The sequence below is a fragment of the Lactuca serriola genome, chromosome 2 (assembly GCF_051521515.1).
Source record: "Lactuca serriola cultivar US96UC23 chromosome 2, Lser_US96UC23_V15, whole genome shotgun sequence".
NCBI classification, from domain to species: Eukaryota; Viridiplantae; Streptophyta; class Magnoliopsida; order Asterales; family Asteraceae; genus Lactuca; species Lactuca serriola.
Window position 1 is genome coordinate 179,010,914 of NC_136409.1, and position 23,852 is coordinate 179,034,765.

General features: G+C 34.6%; 1 protein-coding gene across 1 annotated transcript; it reads left to right on the forward strand.

Annotated features, from left to right (window-relative positions):
• The first annotated feature begins 19,063 nt into the window (after nt 1–19,063).
• LOC145087533 (nicotinate phosphoribosyltransferase 1-like) lies at nt 19,064–23,326 on the forward strand. The gene is made up of 15 exons (XM_079025502.1): nt 19,064–19,407; nt 20,240–20,387; nt 20,498–20,617; nt 20,714–20,848; nt 20,938–20,999; nt 21,116–21,191; nt 21,280–21,381; nt 21,464–21,580; nt 21,648–21,706; nt 21,775–21,949; nt 22,039–22,173; nt 22,262–22,360; nt 22,463–22,571; nt 22,653–22,765; nt 22,978–23,326. Exons 1-15 carry the CDS (start codon nt 19,235–19,237, stop codon nt 23,053–23,055), a joined length of 1,701 nt encoding a protein of 566 aa, XP_078881628.1. The 5' UTR covers nt 19,064–19,234; the 3' UTR covers nt 23,056–23,326.
• The last annotated feature ends 526 nt before the right edge of the window (nt 23,327–23,852 follow it).

Consider the following 23,852-nt stretch of genomic DNA (forward strand, 5'->3'; position numbering starts at 1 on the left):
ATGGTCCATTTGGGTTGCACTTCACCCGAACAATTGTTGGATAATATTTGAGAATAGTACAGGTTATGATTTATTAATATATTATAAGTTCTAATATATTAATATAAGATCATATTATTTAATTAGTAGTGATCTATAATTAATCTAGGATTAATTTAGTGATCAAAGATATTACTAATTAAATATGGGCTTCTATATTTATATAGTGTAGGCTTATGCTTATTTGGAATGGGCTAGGCTTGCATGGAGAAGTCCATGGATACTCCATGGAGCTTTAACCCATGGATCTCATGGAAATGAAGAGACATGGGTATTAGGGTTTACATGGATGTAACCCTAATCCACCACACTATATAAAGGAGGTCTTGGCTCTTGAAATCACTACTAGTTTGACACTTGTTGAGGTGAGGGTCGATTTCAAGAGAATTGGTGACTATTCTCTCAAAGTTCCAAGTTTGTGGTGATTTGTGACTTTCATTTGAGGCATCCACACTATTGGTGCTAGGTTCTAAAACTCCAAGCAATCAACTACAACTACAAGGTAAGTGTTTCTACTAGCTTTATTTGATTCAAGTTCCCCATGTCATGCTAGTTAGGATATAAGCCGTGGAAAAATAATTATTTGCATGTATCTTAGACAAACATAGATCCAAGGTTTATTAGGGTTGCATGTACACTTAGGAAGTGTTAGAATGCTCAAAACCCATCAGTATGGATGCTTTGTGAGGTGATCAAGAGTTTGTCTCCTAGGATATAGGAAACTCAGGTATTGGATTGATGTTGGGATTGCAGGAAAGGAGTGTAGGTTGTGGATCATAAGTCAGTGTTTGCATTTGCGTTTGCATGAAATCCTTAATGTTAAAGTGGTTATGATTGGGAATTTCTGAGGTCTTCAGCTGAAATCTGAAATTCTCTTTGGATTTGATTGGTCCTTATCTATAAGATCATTCTGAATGTGCTATGCATTCCAAGAGTTAAGGACGGTTCATGTTGTTTGAGCCGGTTTTGATAAATTGTTGGTTTCAACACCTGTGGGTGGTAGTTCGAACCCTCAGTAGGGGAGAACTAGGTATTCTTCTTGGAGGATCATCGATCGGTTTGATTTCGTAATGTTGAAAGAATGGCTCATAGGGATCTGCGGTGCAGGTATATAGAATCTCGATTCAGGATTTGGTTAGGGCAGGGGTATATAGTAGGTGGTGATCAGGAAATTAGTTTCAGAATTCGGTACGTTCAGCTCCGTGTGGGTTTTGGTTCATTAGATCTAATGTCAATGCATCCTCGATCATTGGTTGTTTTGTTCGTCATTCAGCGGAGGTTCTCCGAAGGTTTCAAGTTGTGTCAGTTCAAGTTCAATTGATGTTTCAACCTATCATCAAAGTTAATGTGTTTTATGTTCCTTTATTCTCTGGGTATGTTTATCCTCAATGATGGTGGTGTGGAATTTTGGTTCATAGCAGGCTCGGGTTTAGGTAGCATTCAGGATCACCTTGGATGTCTTTTTGAGCTGGTTGCATATTGGTGGAGTCTTTTCAGTCTCAATCAAGGTATGGGGTCCTATTCCAATCGTTCATGAGGATGTCTTCTAATAATGATTGAGGTTTGTCGTTTCAATAGAATTCTAGTATTTCTTCCCTTTTGGATGAGGCTATGGGTTCCCTAAGGATGTGCACCATGGTAAATTCATTATATTGTCGAGAGGGATATGTATGGGCTAGTCGAGGTATCAATGGAGCACTTGGTTCAAATTATATGCATGGTTCTTTTTGGGTTATAGCCTTTGAATTGGATCAAGAGTGCGACCGTCTATCCTATTCTCAAGTTGTTTGCGACCATGATTTCGTCAGGTTTTGCATTGGTAGCAGCGTGTTCTGTGAAAGGAATTATGTGTGGTAAGACCATAGACCGTGACCATGGCGGGATAGACTTATCATAAGACTGCGGGGTGGCCATAGTGTTCATTGGATTGGGAGATAGGATGGAAGTGTTGTAAGTCTACGATGGTATCGTAGCATTCACCGGATTGAGGTAGACCATAATTGCGTTAGTTGTGAGTATAAAGGAGGATCAACTCGTGTCTTGGGCAAGGATGACTATTAGGGTCTAAGGCGAGGTTGGGCCTATGTAGCTCTCGATGGGATGAGACCCGTGGGCGTGGCTCGTGTGATTATGTAAATGCAGGTGATAACTAGTGGAGACTAGCGATGTCAATGAATTAGATTATGGTTTCAATAGGATGATTATGTGGCCAGAGAGTGGCGTAGTGTGGTTCATAGGCTCGGGTAGCCTCATCAGTTCGACTCTTAGGAACCTGGTGGCTGGACCAAGTGTGAGACTGGTAGTCTCGGCGGTGGATTGGGGATTTTATATCCAAGTTTTGTGAATGGATGCAGTGAATCAGAAGGTTTCAGGTGAAACACAAGTGTAAATCCTTGGATCTCGGGTTATGAGTTATGCACCGAGTTGGCTTTCGGTCGGGATTCGCGTTGGGAGTCATTATTGTGTGTATGCAAGATCTTTACATCAACAAGTTATGTATTAAGGAATCAGTGTGTCAAGTTATCATTTGAAAGGTTCAGGGTAAAAAGGGTGTTTTTTAGTTCTGATGGTAGGATGAGACCCTTGTGGTTGTGTTTCGGTATAGTTCAACATGTGTGGAGTTCAGGCAAGTAATGGGCTTCGGAATTATAAAAGTTTCGTTCTGGATCTACATTTATGGTTTTAGTGATTTGTTTAGCACTAGAAGGTTTGTTCGAAACGTTGGTTCTCAGGAGGGTGGTAAGGAGTGATTTCGAGAACAAAATCTAATTTAAGTGGGGGAGAGTTATAACGCCATATTCGGGATCTTTTCCTAATGCGGAGTGGTGACCCGCAGACTGAGTATCATCAGGCTTAGGGCCTTTGAGGAAAAGAGATTTATACCCATTTGGGTGGGGGTAATGTAATTTGGATGGTCCGGAAGTTCAGTTTGTGTTTTGGAGCCAATGGGTATTTTGGTAAAGTGTCAGTTTGGGATTTTATGGAAATTTGATTTTTGTTCGGGAAGTCTTATGGAAAGTATGAGTTGATAGAACTGTAGAGCTTCTCATTACCTCTTCGTGGATATCAGGATCGTTGAAAATGGACTTATAAAAAAAGAAATTATGGCATTCAGAAGATTCATGTTTTTAGGGTTAAATTGAGTACACGGGACGTACACATGTGTACACATGGCGTACTAGTATTGAGGCGAGTACGCGGGGCATAAATTGGTGTACGATGGGCGTACTGAGCAATTTGATCGTGCATGCCTTATGGAGTACGTTGGGCATACTTCAGTCTGATCCAAACCATAACTTAGGGTCTTGGACACTATTTAAGCTCCTTAACTGACCACCAAACGCTATTATCTTCAGCCACCATCCCTCTAAATCCTAGAAACGAAACCCTAGTCCCCATTTTAGTGGTCTTTAAGCTTTTTGTGGTACTTTATGCTTTTTGGTTTTTATAGAAGAAAAAGGAAATTCTTGGAGAAGTGTGTTATTGCTTTAAGCTTTTGGATCCAAGAAACGAAACCCTAGCCCCCATTTGAGTGGTTTTTGAGCTTTTGGTGGTACTTCATGCTTTTTGGTGTTCATCGAAGAAGAAGAAACTTCTTAGATAAGTGTGGGATTGCTTTAAGCTTCTGGATCTAGGCTTGTTGCATTTTGATCTACCCTTTTGAGGTATAAAGTTATTCTAAGGTGTATTTTGGGTTCATTTTTGTCCTTAGAGTCATCCTTGTGAGTATGAGCTACTCCACGAGCTTAGAATGATAGATCTTGGCCTTTGAGAGGTCCATTGTTCATAAAATTGTCATCTTGGTGAGTTATCTTGGACCATGCATGAGTTGGATGTTTATTATGGATGTTATTAAGGATTTTGGTCCCATTAAACCATGTAAAGGAGTATAGTTGCCAACTTTACGTGTTAAGACATCTCATTAGGGTCATAAATTAGTTTGGAATTCATTCGCTTAACCATTAAGAGCTTAATATGGATTTTTGGTCCCTCGTGAGTACGTTGGGCGTATACAGGAAGTACGCTCAGTGTAATGAAGGTTTTGTGAATCAGTCGTTTGTACTCTATGCTTCGAGGGTGAGTACGTGTCACACCTACAAACAAGAACGGTGGAGACGTTCGGGGGCAGAGGACGTCATGTATAGTGTCATAACAATGCACAATAGTAAAACAAGCAACAACATCATCCATTGCATTAATAATATAGTTAATACAAGTGTGTTCTATGTAAAGTTTGTAAGACACCAAAAATATGTAATCAACAAAATAAAGACGAGTCTTGAATATGCTCCATCTTCTCAAAACCTGGTCATTTGTACCTGTCTACTGGTAACCTGAGAATACAAGTTACTTTGAAAGAGTAGATCAGCATTTAAGCTGGTGAGTTCATAAGTATTTTTGTGTCAATTGTTTGCATTAGTTTTATGATAATGCTTGTATATGTAAGTAAAAAGGTTTGTATCTTTCCAGAAAATCCTATATTTTCTACTTAAATGAAAACTAGTCTTCTACCAAGACTCATTTGTTTTGTGTGCTTGTTCTTTTGTAAAATGTATGTTTTTCCAAGTTTATGACTATCTTTACTAGAAAAATAGTTTGCGTTCCTCAATATGAGGATATCACCATATGAATGAATGGAAATGAAGATGTACAGTAGTGTGGTGTAAAGATACTCTACAGAAGCACTAACTACCTTAAAACCAATTTTTTAATTAAGGTTAAGATATGTGATTAGGTTATAACCATGCTTGATTGACTAGTATAAAACACGACGTTCTTCAGACGTCAAAATGGTATGACATTTGTCACCCGTAGACCTACAGGTCCCACTGTAGCTAGCAGTAAGGTGTAGGATGGTCAATCACGTATAGATCTATACACAAACTCACGCTCTCCCTCCAGGAGACTCTGGTTTCAAAACGTGACACAACAAGTATATTGTTATGCCATGAAATAGAGTTTCACATTCTAGTTGTTATGTTCTTGTTATAGTATATATGTTATTTTCTGTTCTTGTTATAGTATGTATGTTCCTTTCTATTCTAGTTATAGTATGTATGAACTGACTCATATATGTTTCACTAATCTGGAAGTAGTAACTAGTAATCCTCTAAACTATACCTATTATAGTTTACTAGCATGATTGTTTGACTGTTTCTGATTTGTAGAAATGACTCAATTACTCACCATAAGCAACTAAGTTAAGTATAATCCTTTAAAATGGGTTTAATATTCATATATGTATTTAATGAGCATAATTATGATTTAGCCGAAAGTCGAACTTGTGATCCTACCCTAAGCCCACAACCAAACAAGGAACAGGATTCAAGGTATTTACCAATAGTCCTAAGTCGGTTAAAACATACTTATACGTAAATAGATATACGAATATGATTTTGATATAAAAGAAGTCTAAGATAGTTTAAAAAAGTTTTAACAAGTTTTTGAGTATAAGAAATCCTTTTGCTTACTGTTTTCACACGTAAATGGTTAACATATTTGTATTGTGCTTTACTTGTATTCCCCCCTAAAAGCATTTAAAAGATGGAGGTTCACGGCTCTTTGAAGGGTTCACTGCCAAGAACACTTGAAGATCTTTGATGAAAAGATGATAAATCAATACATGAAAGCAGGGAACTTCTTATAAACCACAAGAAAAGGATGAGTTAAATACAATTTTGAGGTCAAAGGAGACCCTTATGAGGATGATACTTGAGAGAGAAAGGAGAGTTCACGGCTAGAAGAGAAGAAGTGAAGATAAAATGAGCTAAACTCGTATATATAGAGTGGAGTTCACAAACGTGAACCTAGTTTGCGGCCATGAACCTCGTTTGAAGGTGTTTCCAGCTCGAATGCAATCCACTTATCTCTTGCTAACACTTCCTAACATATAATCCCTTAAGTGTATTGGGCCTAGAACTCATAAAATGGCCCTTAACTCAGTAAAAGATAATAGAAACAAGTCTGAACTTTTGATTAGTTTGATTGACTTTACAAGATAAGAAATTCGAGTTGTCACATCATCCCCCTGTTAAAGGAAATTTCGTCCCGAAATTAGAGTTTAAGAAAATACACATAGACTAAGGGAAAAGATGAGGATATTTAAGTTTCATTTGATCCTCCCGCTCCCAAGTGAATTCATGTCCCCGCTTTGCATTCCAACGAACCTTCACTATCGGGATACGGCTTTGTTTCGTTTGCTTGACCTCCTTGTCCATGATTTCTACTAGTTCTTCCACGAAGTTGAGGCTCTCATTAACCTCGATTTCATCGAGTGGTATAACAAGAGTCTCATCGGATAGGCACTTGTTGAGGTTTGATATGTGGAAGGTAGGGTGTATGTTACTAAGTTCTTGAGGTAGTTTGAGTTTGTAAGCTACATGGCCGATCCTAGCGAGAATCTCAAAAGGCCCTATGTACCTTGGATTTAGCTTTCCATGCTTTCCGAAGCATGTCAAGCCCTTCCAGGGTGAGACCTTCAAGAGAACAAGGTCACCAACCTGGAATTCCAAAGGTTTTTGTCTCTTGTTAGCGTAGCTTTTTTGTCAATCTCTAGAGGCTTTCAATCGTTCACGAATCTGAATAATCTTCTGTCTTTTCCCGAATGATTTCTAGACCTATGAAAGTGCTGTTAGGAACTCGTCCTTTAGCTAGTTGTGTGTCACCCACCTCAACCCAGCACAGAGGGGATCTGCACTTCCGTCTATAGAGGGCTTCAAATTTAGCAACTTTGATACTAGAATGGTAGATGTTGTTGTATGAAAACTCGACTAACGGAAAATGGGTATCCCAAGCTTTACCAAAGTCGATCACACAAGCTCACAACATGTCTTCCAACATTTGTATCGTTCTCTCACTATGTCCATTAGTTTATGGGTGGTAGGTTGTACTCATGTCCAGCCTAGTTCCCAGGGACTTTTGTAGCGACTGCCAGAATCTTGAAGTTAATCTACTGTCTCTATCCGAGATAATAGATATGGGAACACCATGCAGTCGTACAATGTCCCTAATGTAAGTTCTTGTCAGTTTCTCCATCTTCTCGGTTTCTTTGATTGGCATGAAGTGTGCGGACTTAGTTAACATGTCTACGATCACCCAAATGGTATCGAGACCACCCGTTATCTTGGGCAATTTGGTTATGAAGTCCATTATGATCCGCTCCCACTTCCACTCAGGTATTTCCGGTTGTTGTAGTAAACCTGAGGGTTTCTGGTATTCGACCTTAACCTTGGCACAAGTAAGACACTTACTCAGGAAGGTAACAATCTCTACTTTCATGTTACGCCACCGATATAACTTTCTGAGATCCACATACATATTATCTGAACCTGGGTGGAGGAATATCGAGTATTGTGCACTTCGTTCATGACCACGTCTTTGAAACCACTGAGCTTCGGTGTCCAGATCCGATCCATGATGTACAAGGTTTTTGGTAATTATACAAATTCAATTTTGGTCAAAATCCTGAAAAATCTACCAACTGACAAGCCGACTCGTCGAGTCACACTTTGGGACTCGTCTGTAGCCCTGACTCGTCGAGTTCATGAGAGGACTCAACGATTTCATCAACAGATTGCAAGATTTCGACTTTTTTAGCTATGAACAATTATATAATGCATCAAATACAATAGAAAAACGACCTAGGCTCTGATACCACTTATGGGTTTTGAGCATTACATCATTCCTATGGTGCACATGCAACCCTAAAGCTTTGGATCTAGGTTTTCTCTAACTGTACATGCAACAATCATCCAAAGCTATAAACCCTAATCTAGCATGCTTATTTCAAAATTGAAATAATAAACAAGTTAGAATGATACCTTTCTTTGTAGCTTGGAGATCTTTAATCTTTGATAGCTTTAGTATCACAAGTGTATTACCTCTAATCGATCACAAACACCACAAGCAAGTTGGAAGAATATGAGAGAGGGGATGAGGCTCAAAAATGGTTGGAAGATCCTTCTGTGGTTTCAAGTGGCCGATTTCGGCACGCCCAAGGGTCCCTTATATAGCTGAGGTATTAGGGTTTCAGTCAAATACCTTAATCTGGTTGCTTAAGCCTTAAGCAGCCCATAGGATCCTTCCAGAACCCTCCCTATGGACGAATTCTTCCATGGGCTTCCATAGAATTCGTCCACCTCCTTATCTAGGAGTTCTCAGCCCATCTTGCAATTATCTTATAATTACAATATCAGTCCCCTTAATTTAATTAATCTCTTTTGACCACAAAATTAATTCTAAATTAATTCTTGACGAATATTAATCAAATAATATGATTTCTCTTTTAATATATTATTTCCACAATATATTAATAAATCACATTTAACCTATTTCCCCATTATTCATCCAATCAAGTTGTTGCGGTGAAGGCAACCCAAAAGGACCATGCTACTATCGGGTCAAGTACATACCAAATATAGTTATGGACTTAGACACCTAATCCAACAAGTACTTGTGTCCTATCAAGGTTGGTGATAGGAGGTATACATAATTTTGGTTGGGATGTATGCACTGGGAGGTGCCTTGTGCTGTCTCTTTTCATAGAGTTTTCGACTTGGATATTGTCAGACATGCTACAATCAGAGACTGGTTAACTTTAGGCAGGGATATTGCTACTTTTAGACGTGGTCCTAGAGGTGGTATTAAACAGGAGCAGTGGGATGGGTTCTTTTCTCTTTTACAAGATTTCTAGTTGCAGTCGATTCCTGATAGATTGGGTTGGATTGTTGATGTCTCTTATACCTTCTTTGTTTTTTATGCTCGTCGTTTTCTGGATGGGAGTATTCTTTTCTCTAGAGGTGTTTGAGACTAGATGGAATAATTAGGTTCCCATCAAGCTTAATGTTCTTTTATGTAGGATTCAGTTACTTTGTATTCCCACGAGAGAGAGAGAGAGAGAGACTCATAGGGGAATCATGGTGGATTCGATTTTTATGCCCTATTTGTTCCCGTATGGTTGAGACGGTTGATCACTTTTTTACAGGATGCACTAAGCTGATTGAGATTTGGTCATGCATTGCTATTTGGTGGGTAATTCAACTTCCGACTCAAATATATGTTCCCTCACTTATACGTGGGTTGACTCTGTTATGATGAGAAGGGGCCAACGACAGGCATTTGATGTTGTAGTTATGACTTTTTTTGTCTCTGAAATTTCATAAATTCAACAGATTTTGGAACGACTACCCCTAGAAAATCTTTTTCTTATGATGTTGTTTATAGATCATTTTTTTTTCTTTTTGGATTTCTAATAGTTGTAGTAAAGCAAAGATTAATTGGAACTCTTGGCTTCATAATCATGCTTCTGCTACGTTATTATTGTTATGATTCTTTTCTAACTGCTTGCTAATTTTATAATCGTTGTTCCAATAAAAAAAACCCTACGACTAATGATTCTTCGGTTAAAAATTAAATAAATAGATGTGTGATCCCTGACTTGAAAAAGAAATAAGGATTGTTATTTTATCTCTCGGTCAAATTGATTTAAAAAGTAATCTATATATATATATATATATATATATATATATATATATATATATATATATATATATATATATATATATATATATATATATATATATAGGTTCATTTGAGACCATACTAATTTTGTGAGACTGTGAGATGCATTCTAAAAAAATATTTTAAAAAACAAAATAAAAGGAAAAATCCAAAAAAGTCCCGGGCTACTGCTCCGACGCCGGCACGTAGTGTAAAAAAAAATTTTAATGTTTTTTCTATTGGGTGCACCAGCTTAAAACACGAGTGACACTACTAATATAGATTTATTTGGAAAAAAAAATTAGTGCAACCGCTACGAAAATGTTCTGCGTCCGCCGCTATATATATATATATATATATATATATATATATATATATATATATATATATATATATATATATATATATATATATATATATATATAAACAATGAGAAGCTACAACGGAAAATGTTTTATTGTGTGGTCAACTTCCAACGTACAACTTTTCTTTTGTCAAGAAAATGACAATTTTATATTCATTGTGTTCAAGAGTGGTTCATGCACAAATTAAGTCTACAGTCTTATCTCACCTTCTCTTTCGTCAATGGCAAGAAGAAAGAAAAACTTTTTCATCCCGTGTATAACATGTTCAAAAGAAAAAATCAAAAAAGAAGCATCGTTCAACAAAAAATAAACAAACCAATAACATTTTCTTTATCTGCATAGTGGGATAATGTTCTAACGTATTTAAAGATATTGCAAACTAGGCACGTTTTAATAATTTTAAATCAACTCAAAAAAGTTTTTAGTAATATATTGGATTAGAATGGGATATCAATTGTTAGTTATTTTGATAACTAGATCTAAAAAATAGAAGCTTAAACTTATCTTGATCTCAAATCTAGTTAAAAGAAACTAAACAAAATAAGAAAGATCACATACTTGCTTCCATTGAAATTTTCAGATTGATGAGCAGGTCAAAAACTCTCTAAATCCCTGAGTAACAATATAAACACTAATTAGATCTAGTTTTTAAAACCAATCCATCAATAATTTCAAATAATTTTTATTTATAATTTCAAATTTAATAATAACGTAATATATACATTTATTAGGTTAATTTCTTTAATAATTTCAAATTTAATAATAACATAATATATATATATATATATATATATATATATATATATATATATATATATATATATATATATATATATATATATATATATTATCTGATCTTACAAATTATCCCTAACATAAATTTTTTTGTAAATATAATGATCATTTATTTGTAAATAACAATTATTTATTCTAACAAACCAAAAAATATAGATCTGTTTTATGACTATATCATTAAAAAATGGTCAAATTTTCTCCGATTAGAAGGAGAAGATATATGCAAAAGTGATTGGTTGATATGAATGGAGACTCATATTGGACTTCAATTTGTCTTCCTCCACGACCATGACTTTGAAATCATGCAACTTCTTTCCTTTTATTTTGTGATTGTTAGACCGGAAAGAATGTGTATGACACGTAGGTCTGTATTAGTCTTTTCGTAGCCATCTCATTCGTATGTCATTTTTACCGCAAGACATGTAACATTTTAGAGCGGGTCAAAAAGTAATATATATATATATATATATATATATATATATATATATATATATATATATATATATATACTAGCCGTTTACCCGCGTAAAGCGGCGGGCGGCAAATAATTTGATCTTTTAGAGTTAAAACCATTTTGCGTTCACTTCGAGAAATGAATATTAAATGACATCTATTTTTCAAGAACATTACTATACCATATTAAGGGGGTGTTTGGCTAAGCTTTTTTTAAAACAACTTATTAGGTTCCACATCATTATAAGTTAAAAAAGTGTTTGAATTAAAATAACTTATTCCAGTGGGAAACCTCTAATACGTCATTTTTTCATAAGTTACCCTACACTTACTTATTAACTTATAAGCTAATAAACTAATAAGCAATAAGCTATTTTGTCAAACACCCCCTAAATGGTTATTACTTCCATTTATACATACCCAAACCACTTGTACTGTTTATCGTCATCTTTTTTTTTCGTTTTCCTTAATTCTTTTATTACTTTAATGTCATACTAAGTAAAATGCTAAAATATATAAATAATAGTTTATAAAAATAAACTTTTAGAATATCAGGTATTGTGATTCAAAAGTCGATAAATAGGCCTTTGAGAAGGCTAAAATACTCAGGTATCAACTTGTTCATTGTGATTTTAAACCAAGTTTGGTCATAAATTAAAACATTTTCAACGATGGTATGTAATTCAAGGATTCATATTGATTTAGGTTCTCGAAACCTTAAAATATTGAACAAAATCTATATAGAACCTTTTAATAAGGACAATAATCACCGTAATCAGGAAGTCCATGTGATGAAACTTGATATTATAAGGACCAATGATGAAAAAGGTTCCATTTTTAGACTAAACAAGATGAAAAATATACAAACTACCTTAATCATGTCAAATCTTGTGTTTAACCGTTCTTTATTGCAAAAGTAAGATGCCAAAATATACAAACTAATGATAATACAATGCTCTAACTGACCCTCTTGGTTGAGTTCTTTGAACCTACAAAGCCAACACATTAAAGAAACATAGTAAAAACTTTTTTAGGAACAAACCTGATATAAAAAAGCCTTCACCCAATATATTTATAAGATAAAAATACAAAAAGTTAAAAATGATGAAATCAATTACAAGTAAGGATTAAAATAAAAACCTATTAAGAAAGAGCCATCTGCAGGAGGGATATTTGAATCAACATGTATTTTCTGATGGTTTCAAATTTTGAATTATCCGAAATTTAGGGAAGCAAATAGAATTTGTTGAAAAATATAAGGATTCAAAACACAGGTTAAAATTTAATATTATTTTATTGATGGCTACTTGTATTATTAGCTTAATGATTTGAACGTCTTAAAAAAATAATATTATTATATTCAATCTATTTTTAGAAATAGTGGGATTTCTTTTATAAGATAGTAATATATATATATATATATATATATATATATATATATATATATATTAAAAAAAAGAGAAAAAGAAAATAACCTAACCCTCACACACTATTTTCTTTCTCTCACCTTGACACAATAATGTCGTTTGACCATGGTTTAATCGGCATGCTACCTTTGGGGGATGGTGTATGCCGGAAAGTGTCAAACAAATGCCGAGCATATGTCATGACCACGCCTCCTCGTCTCAGTAGATATGTGAAAAAACATAGATTCAAATTAAACTAATTAATTCAATAAAATCAAAATATTGCAGTTTTATAGTATAAGTCTCAGTAACTTAATACTAAAATGGATTCAATCGGTTTTTGGATAACAATCTATACTAATAAATAAAACTCATTTTCTGCCACATGTCATGTCCTTATTGATTTGGATACATGGCATTTTAATAGATTTTTAGAATTTATTTATTTCCACATGTAATTTTCTGATTTGTTCACATATTATAACTTATTTCGGTTATAATATTGAGAGAAATAAACGATTCCTTGAAAAAGAATTGATATATTTATAATGTAATAAATGTCATAATTAATGAAAGCTCTAAAATTGATATTGATATTAAATTTAATGTTTAAATATTGATATTAAATTTTTATTTTTAATACACTCGTGTATTACTCGGGTCTTACACCTAGTTTATATCCAATAAAATCAATCAAATCCAATTAATTTCTGTGAGACTAAATCTAGTCCAACTAACATACAATCTCGTTGTTTTCCAATTGGATTAATCGAATTTGAAGCATATTTCATTTAAAATTATATATACCTAATATTTAGTCATCTTGCGTGTTGCGGTGGAAAACTATTTTGCAAAATAGACCACAAAAGTATAAAAATAAAGTTTTGATCCAAATAATTATGTATGGAGAAGGAAGGCAAAAATAATGTTTGAAAGTGTATCTTGATTGGTACAATACACAAATGACAATTAATTAAAAAATATTATAATAAAAAGTAATATTAATAAGAACAAAAACTATAAAACAAATTATGTAAGGAACTAAAAACTTAATTTTAAAATATAGTAAATGAGCAAAATTACAACTTACAAAATACCAATAATTTAATTTTAAATATATGAAGGACGAAAACTGTTAGGTTAAAATTAGTTTAAGGGTAAAAAATACACAACCAGATAAAGTTTAGGAGTAAAAAATATAGAACCAAATGAACAATTTCATTTGCCATGTGAGGGAGCACCTTGTTCGTAAATAATATATAAAATATTAATCTTGGTTGTAATTAGATGTAAATTTGGATGGATAGTTTATATCAGAAATTGATATTGTCATATATATATATATATATATATATATATATATATATATATATATATATATATATATATATAAATATATATATATATTGCTATATTTTTAATATATTTGATTAAAATATTATATTTTTAGATATATGATACTTAATATGCTTGAAAATGTTAAATTACAGTTAAAATGAAGCTAAGATGCAAAAGAAAGACAACAGAGCTAAAGAGACGTAGAAAAGATGTTGGTTGACAGATTGACTTATCTTTAGTGTTTTGGTCATCTCTGATGACTCGTAATTCCGATTGATGAGATTGAAGATGTTCCGAAAACTAGACAAAATTTCAGACGACTTTCGTGTTTGAGCAAAATTATGATTCCCAGTTCCCACAACGTGGAAAAGGCATTACCACAGCATGACGAATCCAAAAATCCCCATGTCGGTCTACGCGTTCGTGTGCAGCAAAGAAACCCATTGCTAAGCCGTGGCAAGGCTATTGCCACGCCATGGAGGCAAAAAATCTATAAATAATGGGTTTTATAGCCCTAATTCAAAGGCCATCTTCACTGTAACACTCATTAAAAAATCATGATAAATTTAAACTTTTTAAATATAACCCAAAACTATAAAGTGTTTACAAAACAATTTTCAAAACATTTCCAACATCATAGTTTTCCCAAAATCTTAGATCATAACAAGAGGATGTGTACGGTCATGTCTTCGCCTTCCCGTGGTCATCCGAAATACCTGAAACATAACCTAAAACTGTAAGCCAACGCTTAGTGAGTTCCCCAAAGTACCAACACATAAACAATAACTTATATAATAACAACATGCAATGGGTCCACATCTAAAAGACTGGATTACCCATGAACCCACAACATAAGTTTAGCTTGCCCTCGGAGCCCACAGCTTATATATATAGCTTGCTCCCCAACCAGATCAATCCTCGGACTGGATACCATCAAGTCCTCAGTACGAGTCTTGCATACCACCCGATCCTCATCTCGTATATGGAATGATCATGAGCCCTCGGTATGAGTATGACATGCCCTACCCGGCCATCAGCTCATATTTGGAATGCTCTAGGGTTTGTTGGCTATCATACGGAACAATACAACCTCAACCCAACACAATATGTCGACATATACCAGATAAAAAACATATACAGATAATCATGCAACAGAATCACAGGTAGTCCTATAGATATACCAAACTAGCATAAACATGCATATCTATCTCATACTCATCATATCAGTGAATATCAAACCAATGGGTTGGCCTCGGTGCCTTCAACCCGTAAGTACAATGAGGAAAACTCACCTCGCAAACTAGACAAAAGCTAATGAGGTCTCAACTCCAAATCCCAGCTCCAACCGCCTCTTATTCCAACCAAATGACCAATCTCAATTAGAATTCACAAAATACCCTTAAGCTCAAACTTGGTCAAAGTCAAAATCAACCAGTCAAACCAACTAAGTCAACCCGCCGAGTCAACCCAACTGAGTCAACTCAACCGGATTAACCTAGTGTGAGTATGTGAGGCGTACTCCAAAGGTACGCTGGGCGTACACGAGTCTTCGCATGTTGACCACCAACGAGGTGGTTGACCTCATACGCAGGGCGTACTCTCGCAAACTTCAAAACTCATTAAGTGCTTAATGGATTAAGCATTTGCGTCCATATTTCAGATCCAAGGCTAAAATACACTCTAGAGTCTTAAAATTTACAACTTTATGACTTTACATGCCCATTAAGTGCTTATCTCAACTTCTTAATCCATTAAGACATTCTACAAGATGCATGGAGCAAAACCAACCATTTGAAACCCAATTTCATGACTCAAGACACTCCCAAAGATCTGAAAGGACAACTTAATGGGTCAAGAACATGTTTTGTTCATGAAACACCACATATGGGACAAAAAGAACCTAAAACTAACCCAAAACAAAATCTACAAGAAACTACACCAACTTCAGAACTTGATACCTCAAAATGATGTCAAAGGGTGGTGTGATCATGGATCTTGTAAGGATTACAATTAATTCACCTTGATGATATTGTATTATTCATTAGGTATATATATAGTACATAAAATACAATAAGGTATTAAAATACACGATTGACACAATCTTATAAAACTATACAATATTATGTACTCTTATTTCTAATACCCCCCCCCCCCCCTCTCTCAAGCTTAGTGGTGGTGGAGCAACACGTAGCTTGGCACGAAAACTTTCAAATAGAGGACGAGGCAAACTTTTGGTGAAAATATCCGCAAGCTGTAATGCAGTTGGAACAAAACGCGTATATAGCTGCCCAGAAGTGACTAATTCTCGAATGAAGTGGTAGTCAATATCTATATGCTTAGCTCTTTTGTGAGAGACGGGATTTTGACTTAAGAAAAGTGCACTTTTGTTGTCACATAAAAGAGTTGGACGATCCGGTGGAAGGGTATGAAGCTCATGAAGCAAATGAGTAATCCAAATGATTTCCGCAGCAGTATTTGCCATAGCCCTGTATTCAAATTCACAACTTGATCGAGAAACAGTAGATTGTTTCTTAGCACTCCAAGAGACTATATTTCCACTTAAGAAAATAGAATAACCATACGTGGAGCGACATGTCTCAATACATCGCGCCCAATCGGCATCAGAATACCCAAGCAAAGAAGGAGACCGTGGTTGCGTAAAATGAAGACCAAATGAAATAGTGCCTTTAACATAACGAAGAATTCGTTGGACTGCTTGAAAATGATCCAATGTAGGTGCATGAAGAAATTGACTCACCTGATTAACAGCATAAGAAATATCCGGACGTGTAATAGTCAAGTATTGTAAAGCACCTACCAATGAACGATAATAGGCGGGATCACTAAAAGAAGTGCCTTGAGAAACTAGATAATCAGAAGTAGCAAGAGGTGTAGGGGCAGCCTTGGAGTCAAGTAGACAAGCACGCTGAAGAATGTCATGTGCATACTTAGCTTGGGTGAGAAATAAACTAGAGCCATCAGACATGTAAGAGACTTCAAGTCATAGGAAATAGTTTAGAAGACCAAGATCCTTGATAGCAAACTCAGCATCAAGTTTTGAGGTAAACTTACGAATTAGGGAGATGTCATTTTCGGTCAAAATAATGTCATCAACGTAGACAAGTAAGTAAAGCACTTGTGTTTGCTTTTTAAAAACAAATAGAGATGGATCAGCACGACTGCAAATAAAACCCAATCCAATGAGAAGAGAACTTAATCTTTGAAACCATGCCCTGGGAGCTTGCTTTAACCCATACAATGCTTTCCTGAGACGACATACATGATTGGGAAAACGAACATCAGAAAAACCAAGAGGTTGCTCCATGAAAAACCGTATCCTGCAATTGACCATTGAGAAAAGCATTGTTGACATCCAATTGGTGAAGAGGCCACTTGTGCATGACAGCAAGAGAGATAACTATGCGTACTGTAGCGGCTTTAACAACGGGACTAAAAGTATGCGTGTAATCTAACACCGGAATTTGAGTAAATCCTTGCGCCACTAAACGAGCTTTAAAACGTTGAATAGAACCATCAGAGTTGCATTTAGTGCGATAAATCCATTTTGAGCCAACAATATTTGTACCAGAAGGACGGGGAACTAAATCCCAAGTGTGGTTATTTCGAAGAGCAGTCATTTCATCTTTCATGGCTAATAACCTTTGAGGATCCTTGGCAGTCGTCTTGTATATGTGTGGTTCTTTTGTAGCAAAGAGTGCTTGAATTAACAGATTTGACTCAAGATACGAGAGATCGACACGATGTTTGGGTTTGAATATCCCAGCTTTGCCTCGAGTTATCATAGGATGGGCTGAGGTTGTGGGAGCAGCGGCTGCCGTTGGGCCTTGTTGGGCTGGTGTAGAATTTTGGACCGGCGAAGGAGGGCCAGTAGCTGGGTCATTGTGGGCTACTGGATCAATATGGGCAGGAGGGTCAATAATATTATCAGTAGGAGGTTGCACTTGTGCTGTAGGAGCCGAAGTAGGAACATAAGAACATGCGACGCATGAATGAATATCTGGTGTAATATGAGGTATTGGGCAGTCCCGTGACTTTGCAAAAACATGTGTCGATGATGTTGATGATTGTGAGGTATCACGAAATGGAAAAACAGCCTCATCAAAAATTGCATGACGAGTGGTATACACTTGATTTGAAGCTAGATCTAGACAACGATAGCCTTTGTAATGAGAATCATACCCGATAAAAACACACGGTGAACTTCTAGGAGCAAGCTTGTGTTGTGAATAGTCCCTTAGGTATGGGAAAACACGGCAGCCAAATGTCCGCAAAAGGGAATAATTCGGTGATGCATGATATAAAAGTTCATACGGGCTCTTGTTGTCAAGTAATTTTGAAGGAATTCGATTAATTATGTAGGCAACGGTGCTAAAGGAATCAACCCAATATGAGGCAGGAGCACTAGCATTAAAGAGCATTGCTAGACCAGTTTCGGTAAGATGACGGTGTTTGCGTTCTGCACGACCATTCTGTTTGCGGTGTATGAGGACAAGAAACCCGGTGATTTGTCCCATTAGAAATAAGAAGATCCCGAACTCGATGATTCATAAATTCAGTACCACCATCTGTTTGAAAAGCTTTTAATTTGCAGGAGAAGTGTGTTTGCACAAAGGTTAAGAAAGCTCTAAAAACTAGTAGTTCAATGAGAGCTTTTATATTAGTAACCAAATATATATGATTTTTTAGTAGTTGTATCATATTCATATAAGTTATACAAACTTTTTTCTTGTAGATGTAACCCATATATATTAAGAAATTGTTTTTTTTTTTTGTTTTTCTTGAAACATTGTTTTTTATTGCACACAACGTTAAAAACCATGTCTAAGTGTTATTTAGCTTTCAAGATGATTAATATAATATTTATAAGTCTTTTAATATGATATAATAGAAAACCTTAAAAACCCGAAGTCATACGACATAGAATTTATAGTTTGAAAATTGAGTCTTTTTATTTCTTATTTGAATGCGATTAATAGAAATAAACAACTATAAGGTATAAATATCATTCAAATCTTTATAAGCTTTTAGTTTCCAAATTTGGTTTAGAAATTTATATCTACTTGAATAAAATAAATAAAAAGTAAAAATATTATCATATAATATTTTTGTGCAAGTGTAAATTGGTAAAATAGAAAGTGTGGAAGGGAGTATATATCTTGCGATGCCCATTCTTCTTCTTCCTCGTGTAAAAACTCCATTCTCGTTGTTAATGCATATACAGTAGCATCATTCTCCCATTCGTATATCCGTCATACTCGGAATAAGATTAGGAAACCCTAGAGAAACTCTTTTGTTTTTCTTGTAATTGTGTTAGATATAATGGAAGCGAAACCAAAGGTTAACGGCGGCGTAAAAGATGGAAAACAGAACCGCCGTATGCCGGCAATCCATGGTCCTACCAATCCAATGGTTACGCCACTCCTTACAGATCTTTATCAGTTCACCATGGCTTATGCTTATTGGAAAGCCGGCAAGCATAAAGACCGCGCCGTGTTAGTTTCTCAATTCCTGTTTTTCATTTTTATAATCTTGCTTAATTTCTCTGTTTTTTGTATAATTCGGTGTATGTGGTGTAAAATTCTTTGTCTTCAGATTCCTTTTTGTTTACTCAGATAATACAATTCGTCTCCGAAGCGTATTAGTCACGAGAAACGTAAAAATTATAGATAGATAGAATTGATTTAAGTTGTAATTCGTGATTCCTAATTGTCATATACCAAAACTGTGGATTGTTTTCAGCTGTCATTGGAACAAATTAGGAAATTTTAGCCGTTTGGATATGGAATTATGAAGTTCCCTAGATACTGGCGTTTTTAAGGCTGAATAAGTTCTGATTCCTGTATTTATATGAAGCTATAAGAGGTAAATTATGCACAAATGCTATTCTGGAATCAGGTATAAGATTTATCAAGAATGATAGCGTTTAAATCCTTAAGATTAAGGAAACAGAGTGCATGCAATCATAAGGAAGTAGGGTCTTCAACAGGAAAGGATTACACTGAACATTAGAAGAATAATGTAAAAAGAGTAATAAATCAGCCTTTGCTTGATGTATTCTGTGCATCCATTCCAAATTTGATATCATTTGAGATTATGATTTGTAATTGTAACTGTAACTGATCATACTTTTTGTGGTTTAACTGTCTAAGATAATTATTATGTGTTTCTGTAAAATAAAATCTTTAAATCGTGAATTGGAACCATCTTTGTTGTCTATTGGTTTTAGTAATTCTTCATATTAATACTAGTTGAATTAAAGCCTTTAAGAATTTACAACTATATTAGAATCTATTTAGATTGCTTATTGTCATGATTTTGTTTCAGGTTTGACTTATATTTCAGAAGGAACCCATTTGGTGGTGAATATACAGTTTTTGCAGGTCTAGAAGAATGCATAAGATTCATTGCAAACTTTAAGTTATCAAAAGAAGACATTGCCTTTATTCGAGAATGTTTATCTCCTACATGTGAGGTTAAGTGTAACTAACTTTCAACTCAACAAAATTCTCAAGTAATGATTCTGTCAAATACAGTTGTGAAGGGTCAAATGGTCATTCACTAACCTTTTGATGATGGGTGTAGGATGGCTTCTTTGAGTATCTTGGAGGAATCGATTGTTCTGATGTTGAAGTATATGCTATTGCTGAGGGATCTGTCGTATTCCCTAAAGTACCCTTGATGAGGATTGAAGGCCCTGTGGCTGTAAGTTTCGTTTTCAGACTTGCAGGGCATTTTTGGAAACATTTAGACAAAAAGATCGAATCTTTGAAAGTTCTATTTGTATTGTTGTTATTTCAGGTGGTTCAACTTTTGGAAACTCCTTTTGTGAATCTTATAAATTTTGCTTCTTTAGTCACTACAAATGCTGCAAGACACCGTTTTGTTGCTGGAAAAAATAAACTTCTTCTTGAGTTTGGGCTTCGTCGGGCCCAGGTTTTAGACTTTTTTTTTTAATTATTAACGGATTTCATGGGCTATAATTTATTAAAAGAAAAAAAATCTTTTTTTTCTTTCATGTGTAGGGCCCAGATGGTGGTGTAGGGGCATCAAGGTATTGCTACATGGGAGGATTTGATGCAACAAGGTGATCTGTTTCTTTTTTACTTAATGAGCTTAATGCTTTAAGCATTTAATATGGAGAAAATGACTTAATGAATTAAAATGGTCATTTACTCATTATTTTTTTTTGTGTGTGAATAGCAATTGTGCAGCTGGAAAGTTATTTGGAATACCACTCCGTGGGACCCATTCTCATGCTTTTGTCAGCTCATTCACGGTTGGTGTCATACATATATAACCTTTTGATTTTTGATTTTTAATATTTTCCTGTGACTTAATATAATAATCAATTTGTTGATATTTAGGGACCTGATGAGATTACAGAAAAGTCTCTCAAAAGTCAAGATGGGTCAAAAGTATGCAAAGATTTTGTGAGTCTCACACAGACATGGTTAAGCAAATTAAAGGTATACTTATAAATTATAATAATTACATTTATATTCCCATAATTTATCGTTTGTAAATTTTTTAAAAATTGTATATAAACAGAGATTAAGTTCATCAGAGGGCGTTTTTGGCGAAACAAATCAAAGTGAGTTAGCAGCTTTCGTTTCATACGCCCTTGCATTTCCCAACAACTTTCTTGCTCTTGTAGACACATATGATGTAAGTCAAAAATAAAAATTCAATAACTTCTTTTTCTCATTTAATATTTAAAATTGGATATGTTTAGGTGATGAGGAGTGGTGTCCCTAATTTTTGTGCTGTAGCTCTAGCACTAAACGATATGGGGTATGTTTTTTTTTTTTTCTTTTTAACATTTTCTTTATATAATTTTTTTTTATTTAAAATGTTTGTAGATATAGAGCAAAGGGAATTAGATTAGACTCTGGTGACCTTGCTTACCTTTCATGTGAAACAAGAAAGTTTTTTCAAACCATTGAAAAGGAATTTCAGATTCCTGATTTTGGAAACACTGGAATCACTGCTAGCAATGATCTCAATGAGGAAACATTAGATGCTCTAAACAAACAGGTGAGACTTTAAATTTTTTATAAAATTCTTGACTAGTGAAATTGTTGTTATTAACATTTATTTAAAAAAAAAAAAAAATGGTTGATCAGGGGCATGAGGTGGATTCATTTGGGATTGGAACAAATTTGGTGACATGTTTTGCTCAGCCTGCTTTAGGCTGTGTGTTTAAGCTTGTTGAGATTAATAACCAGCCGCGTATAAAATTATCAGAAGATGTCTCAAAGGTTTGGAATCAGTATATATTTTATAAATTTTGTTAAAAAAGAAAGGTCAATGGTGATTTTTTAATTTTTATTTTTGGGGGGGGTTTAGGTATCGATTCCGTGTAAAAAGAGGTCTTATAGATTGTATGGGAAGGAAGGTTATGCACTTGTGGATATAATGTCAGGGGAAAATGAACCACCTCCAAAGGTATGTAGAGAAAATGACAAAAATACCCATATGAAGGGAATGAATGGATTATTAGTATTTATTTTTATTTTTTTGAAATGATTTGTTGAAAAATAAACACAGGCAGGGCAAAGGATTTTATGTAGACATCCGTTTAATGAATCGAAGAGAGCTTATGTGGTGCCACAACGGGTTGAGGATCTTATCAAGTGTTATTGGCCTGGAAGTGCAGGTGTGAGATTTTGATTTAGATAATAGTTATTATTATTTTCTTTTTATGATTGTGGTACATGAAAAAATAATATTTATGAAGATAAAGAAAGAGAAGAATTGCCAACACTTGTGGAGATTAGAGATCATTGTATGAAGCAATTGGAGCAAATGAGGACAGATCACATGAGAAGATTGAATCCAACCCCCTACAAGGTATGTATTAAAAGTTAAAACAAAAATAAAATATTAGTATCTATCTGTTATCCCATATCTATCTTATAAAAGAGGTCGTTCATGAAAAATTATCTTTTACCACATTAATTTGAATTTGTTTTATTGATTGACTCAACGTATAAACCTTTTAATTCCTTGATACTCTTTTTTATTTATTTGTTATGGCTGAATGAAATTCCTTGGTGGAGTAGGTTAGTGTAAGCACAAAGCTGTATGAGTTCATTCATTTCTTATGGCTGAATGAAGCGCCTGTTGGGGAGTTACAGTAAAAGAGGAAGAGGATGGATGGAGATGCACATGCTGATGCCACTACACAAATAGTAAAAATACACATCACATCAATACTCATTCAAGATATCATTACTCAAAAACATAATAATTTTTTTTTTATTTTTATTTGTGTGTATGTTTTTTTGGGTTTGTTATATATTTCAACATGCTTTTATCGTATATGTTAATAAATGTTTGCATCCGTTAACGATGTTGACTGTAATTGTATCTGCCAATTCTTTTTGTATGATACATCTATATTTTGGCTCAGCACTTGATTGAGAGACTATGAGTTTTTTTTTCTTTTTTACGAAATAAGACTTGATAAAGGGCATTAGAACGTTGTTATCATTAAGCTTCCACTCCAGAGTTTTGGGGTTCATTTGTTAAGTATCTTAATCCAAACTTTCAAGACTAGTTTGACCAAACATTCTTCATCAAGGGCGGTTGATTTATCCAAATTACTTGAATTCTCATTTAGTTTTCCTTGGCCACTAGTACTAGATGAATTCCAGTATTTATTTATTTTGTTAATTCCTTGAAATCCATAATTGTTTTAAGGAATGATAACTTATGTGAAAGGATTTATATTGTTTACATGGATTGTACATTTTTACTCCTTCAAGTTTATGAAAGGAACTGAGCGTTGTGAGCATTTACACAAAACTTCATGCAAATTTCCAACTTAGTTAAGACCTAAAGTTGTGTCCAATTAAAGAACTTGTTTTAATAAGACATTTATGGTAAATGAAGAGTATTAGATCTTGTTAACCACTACTTGAAATGAACATGGATC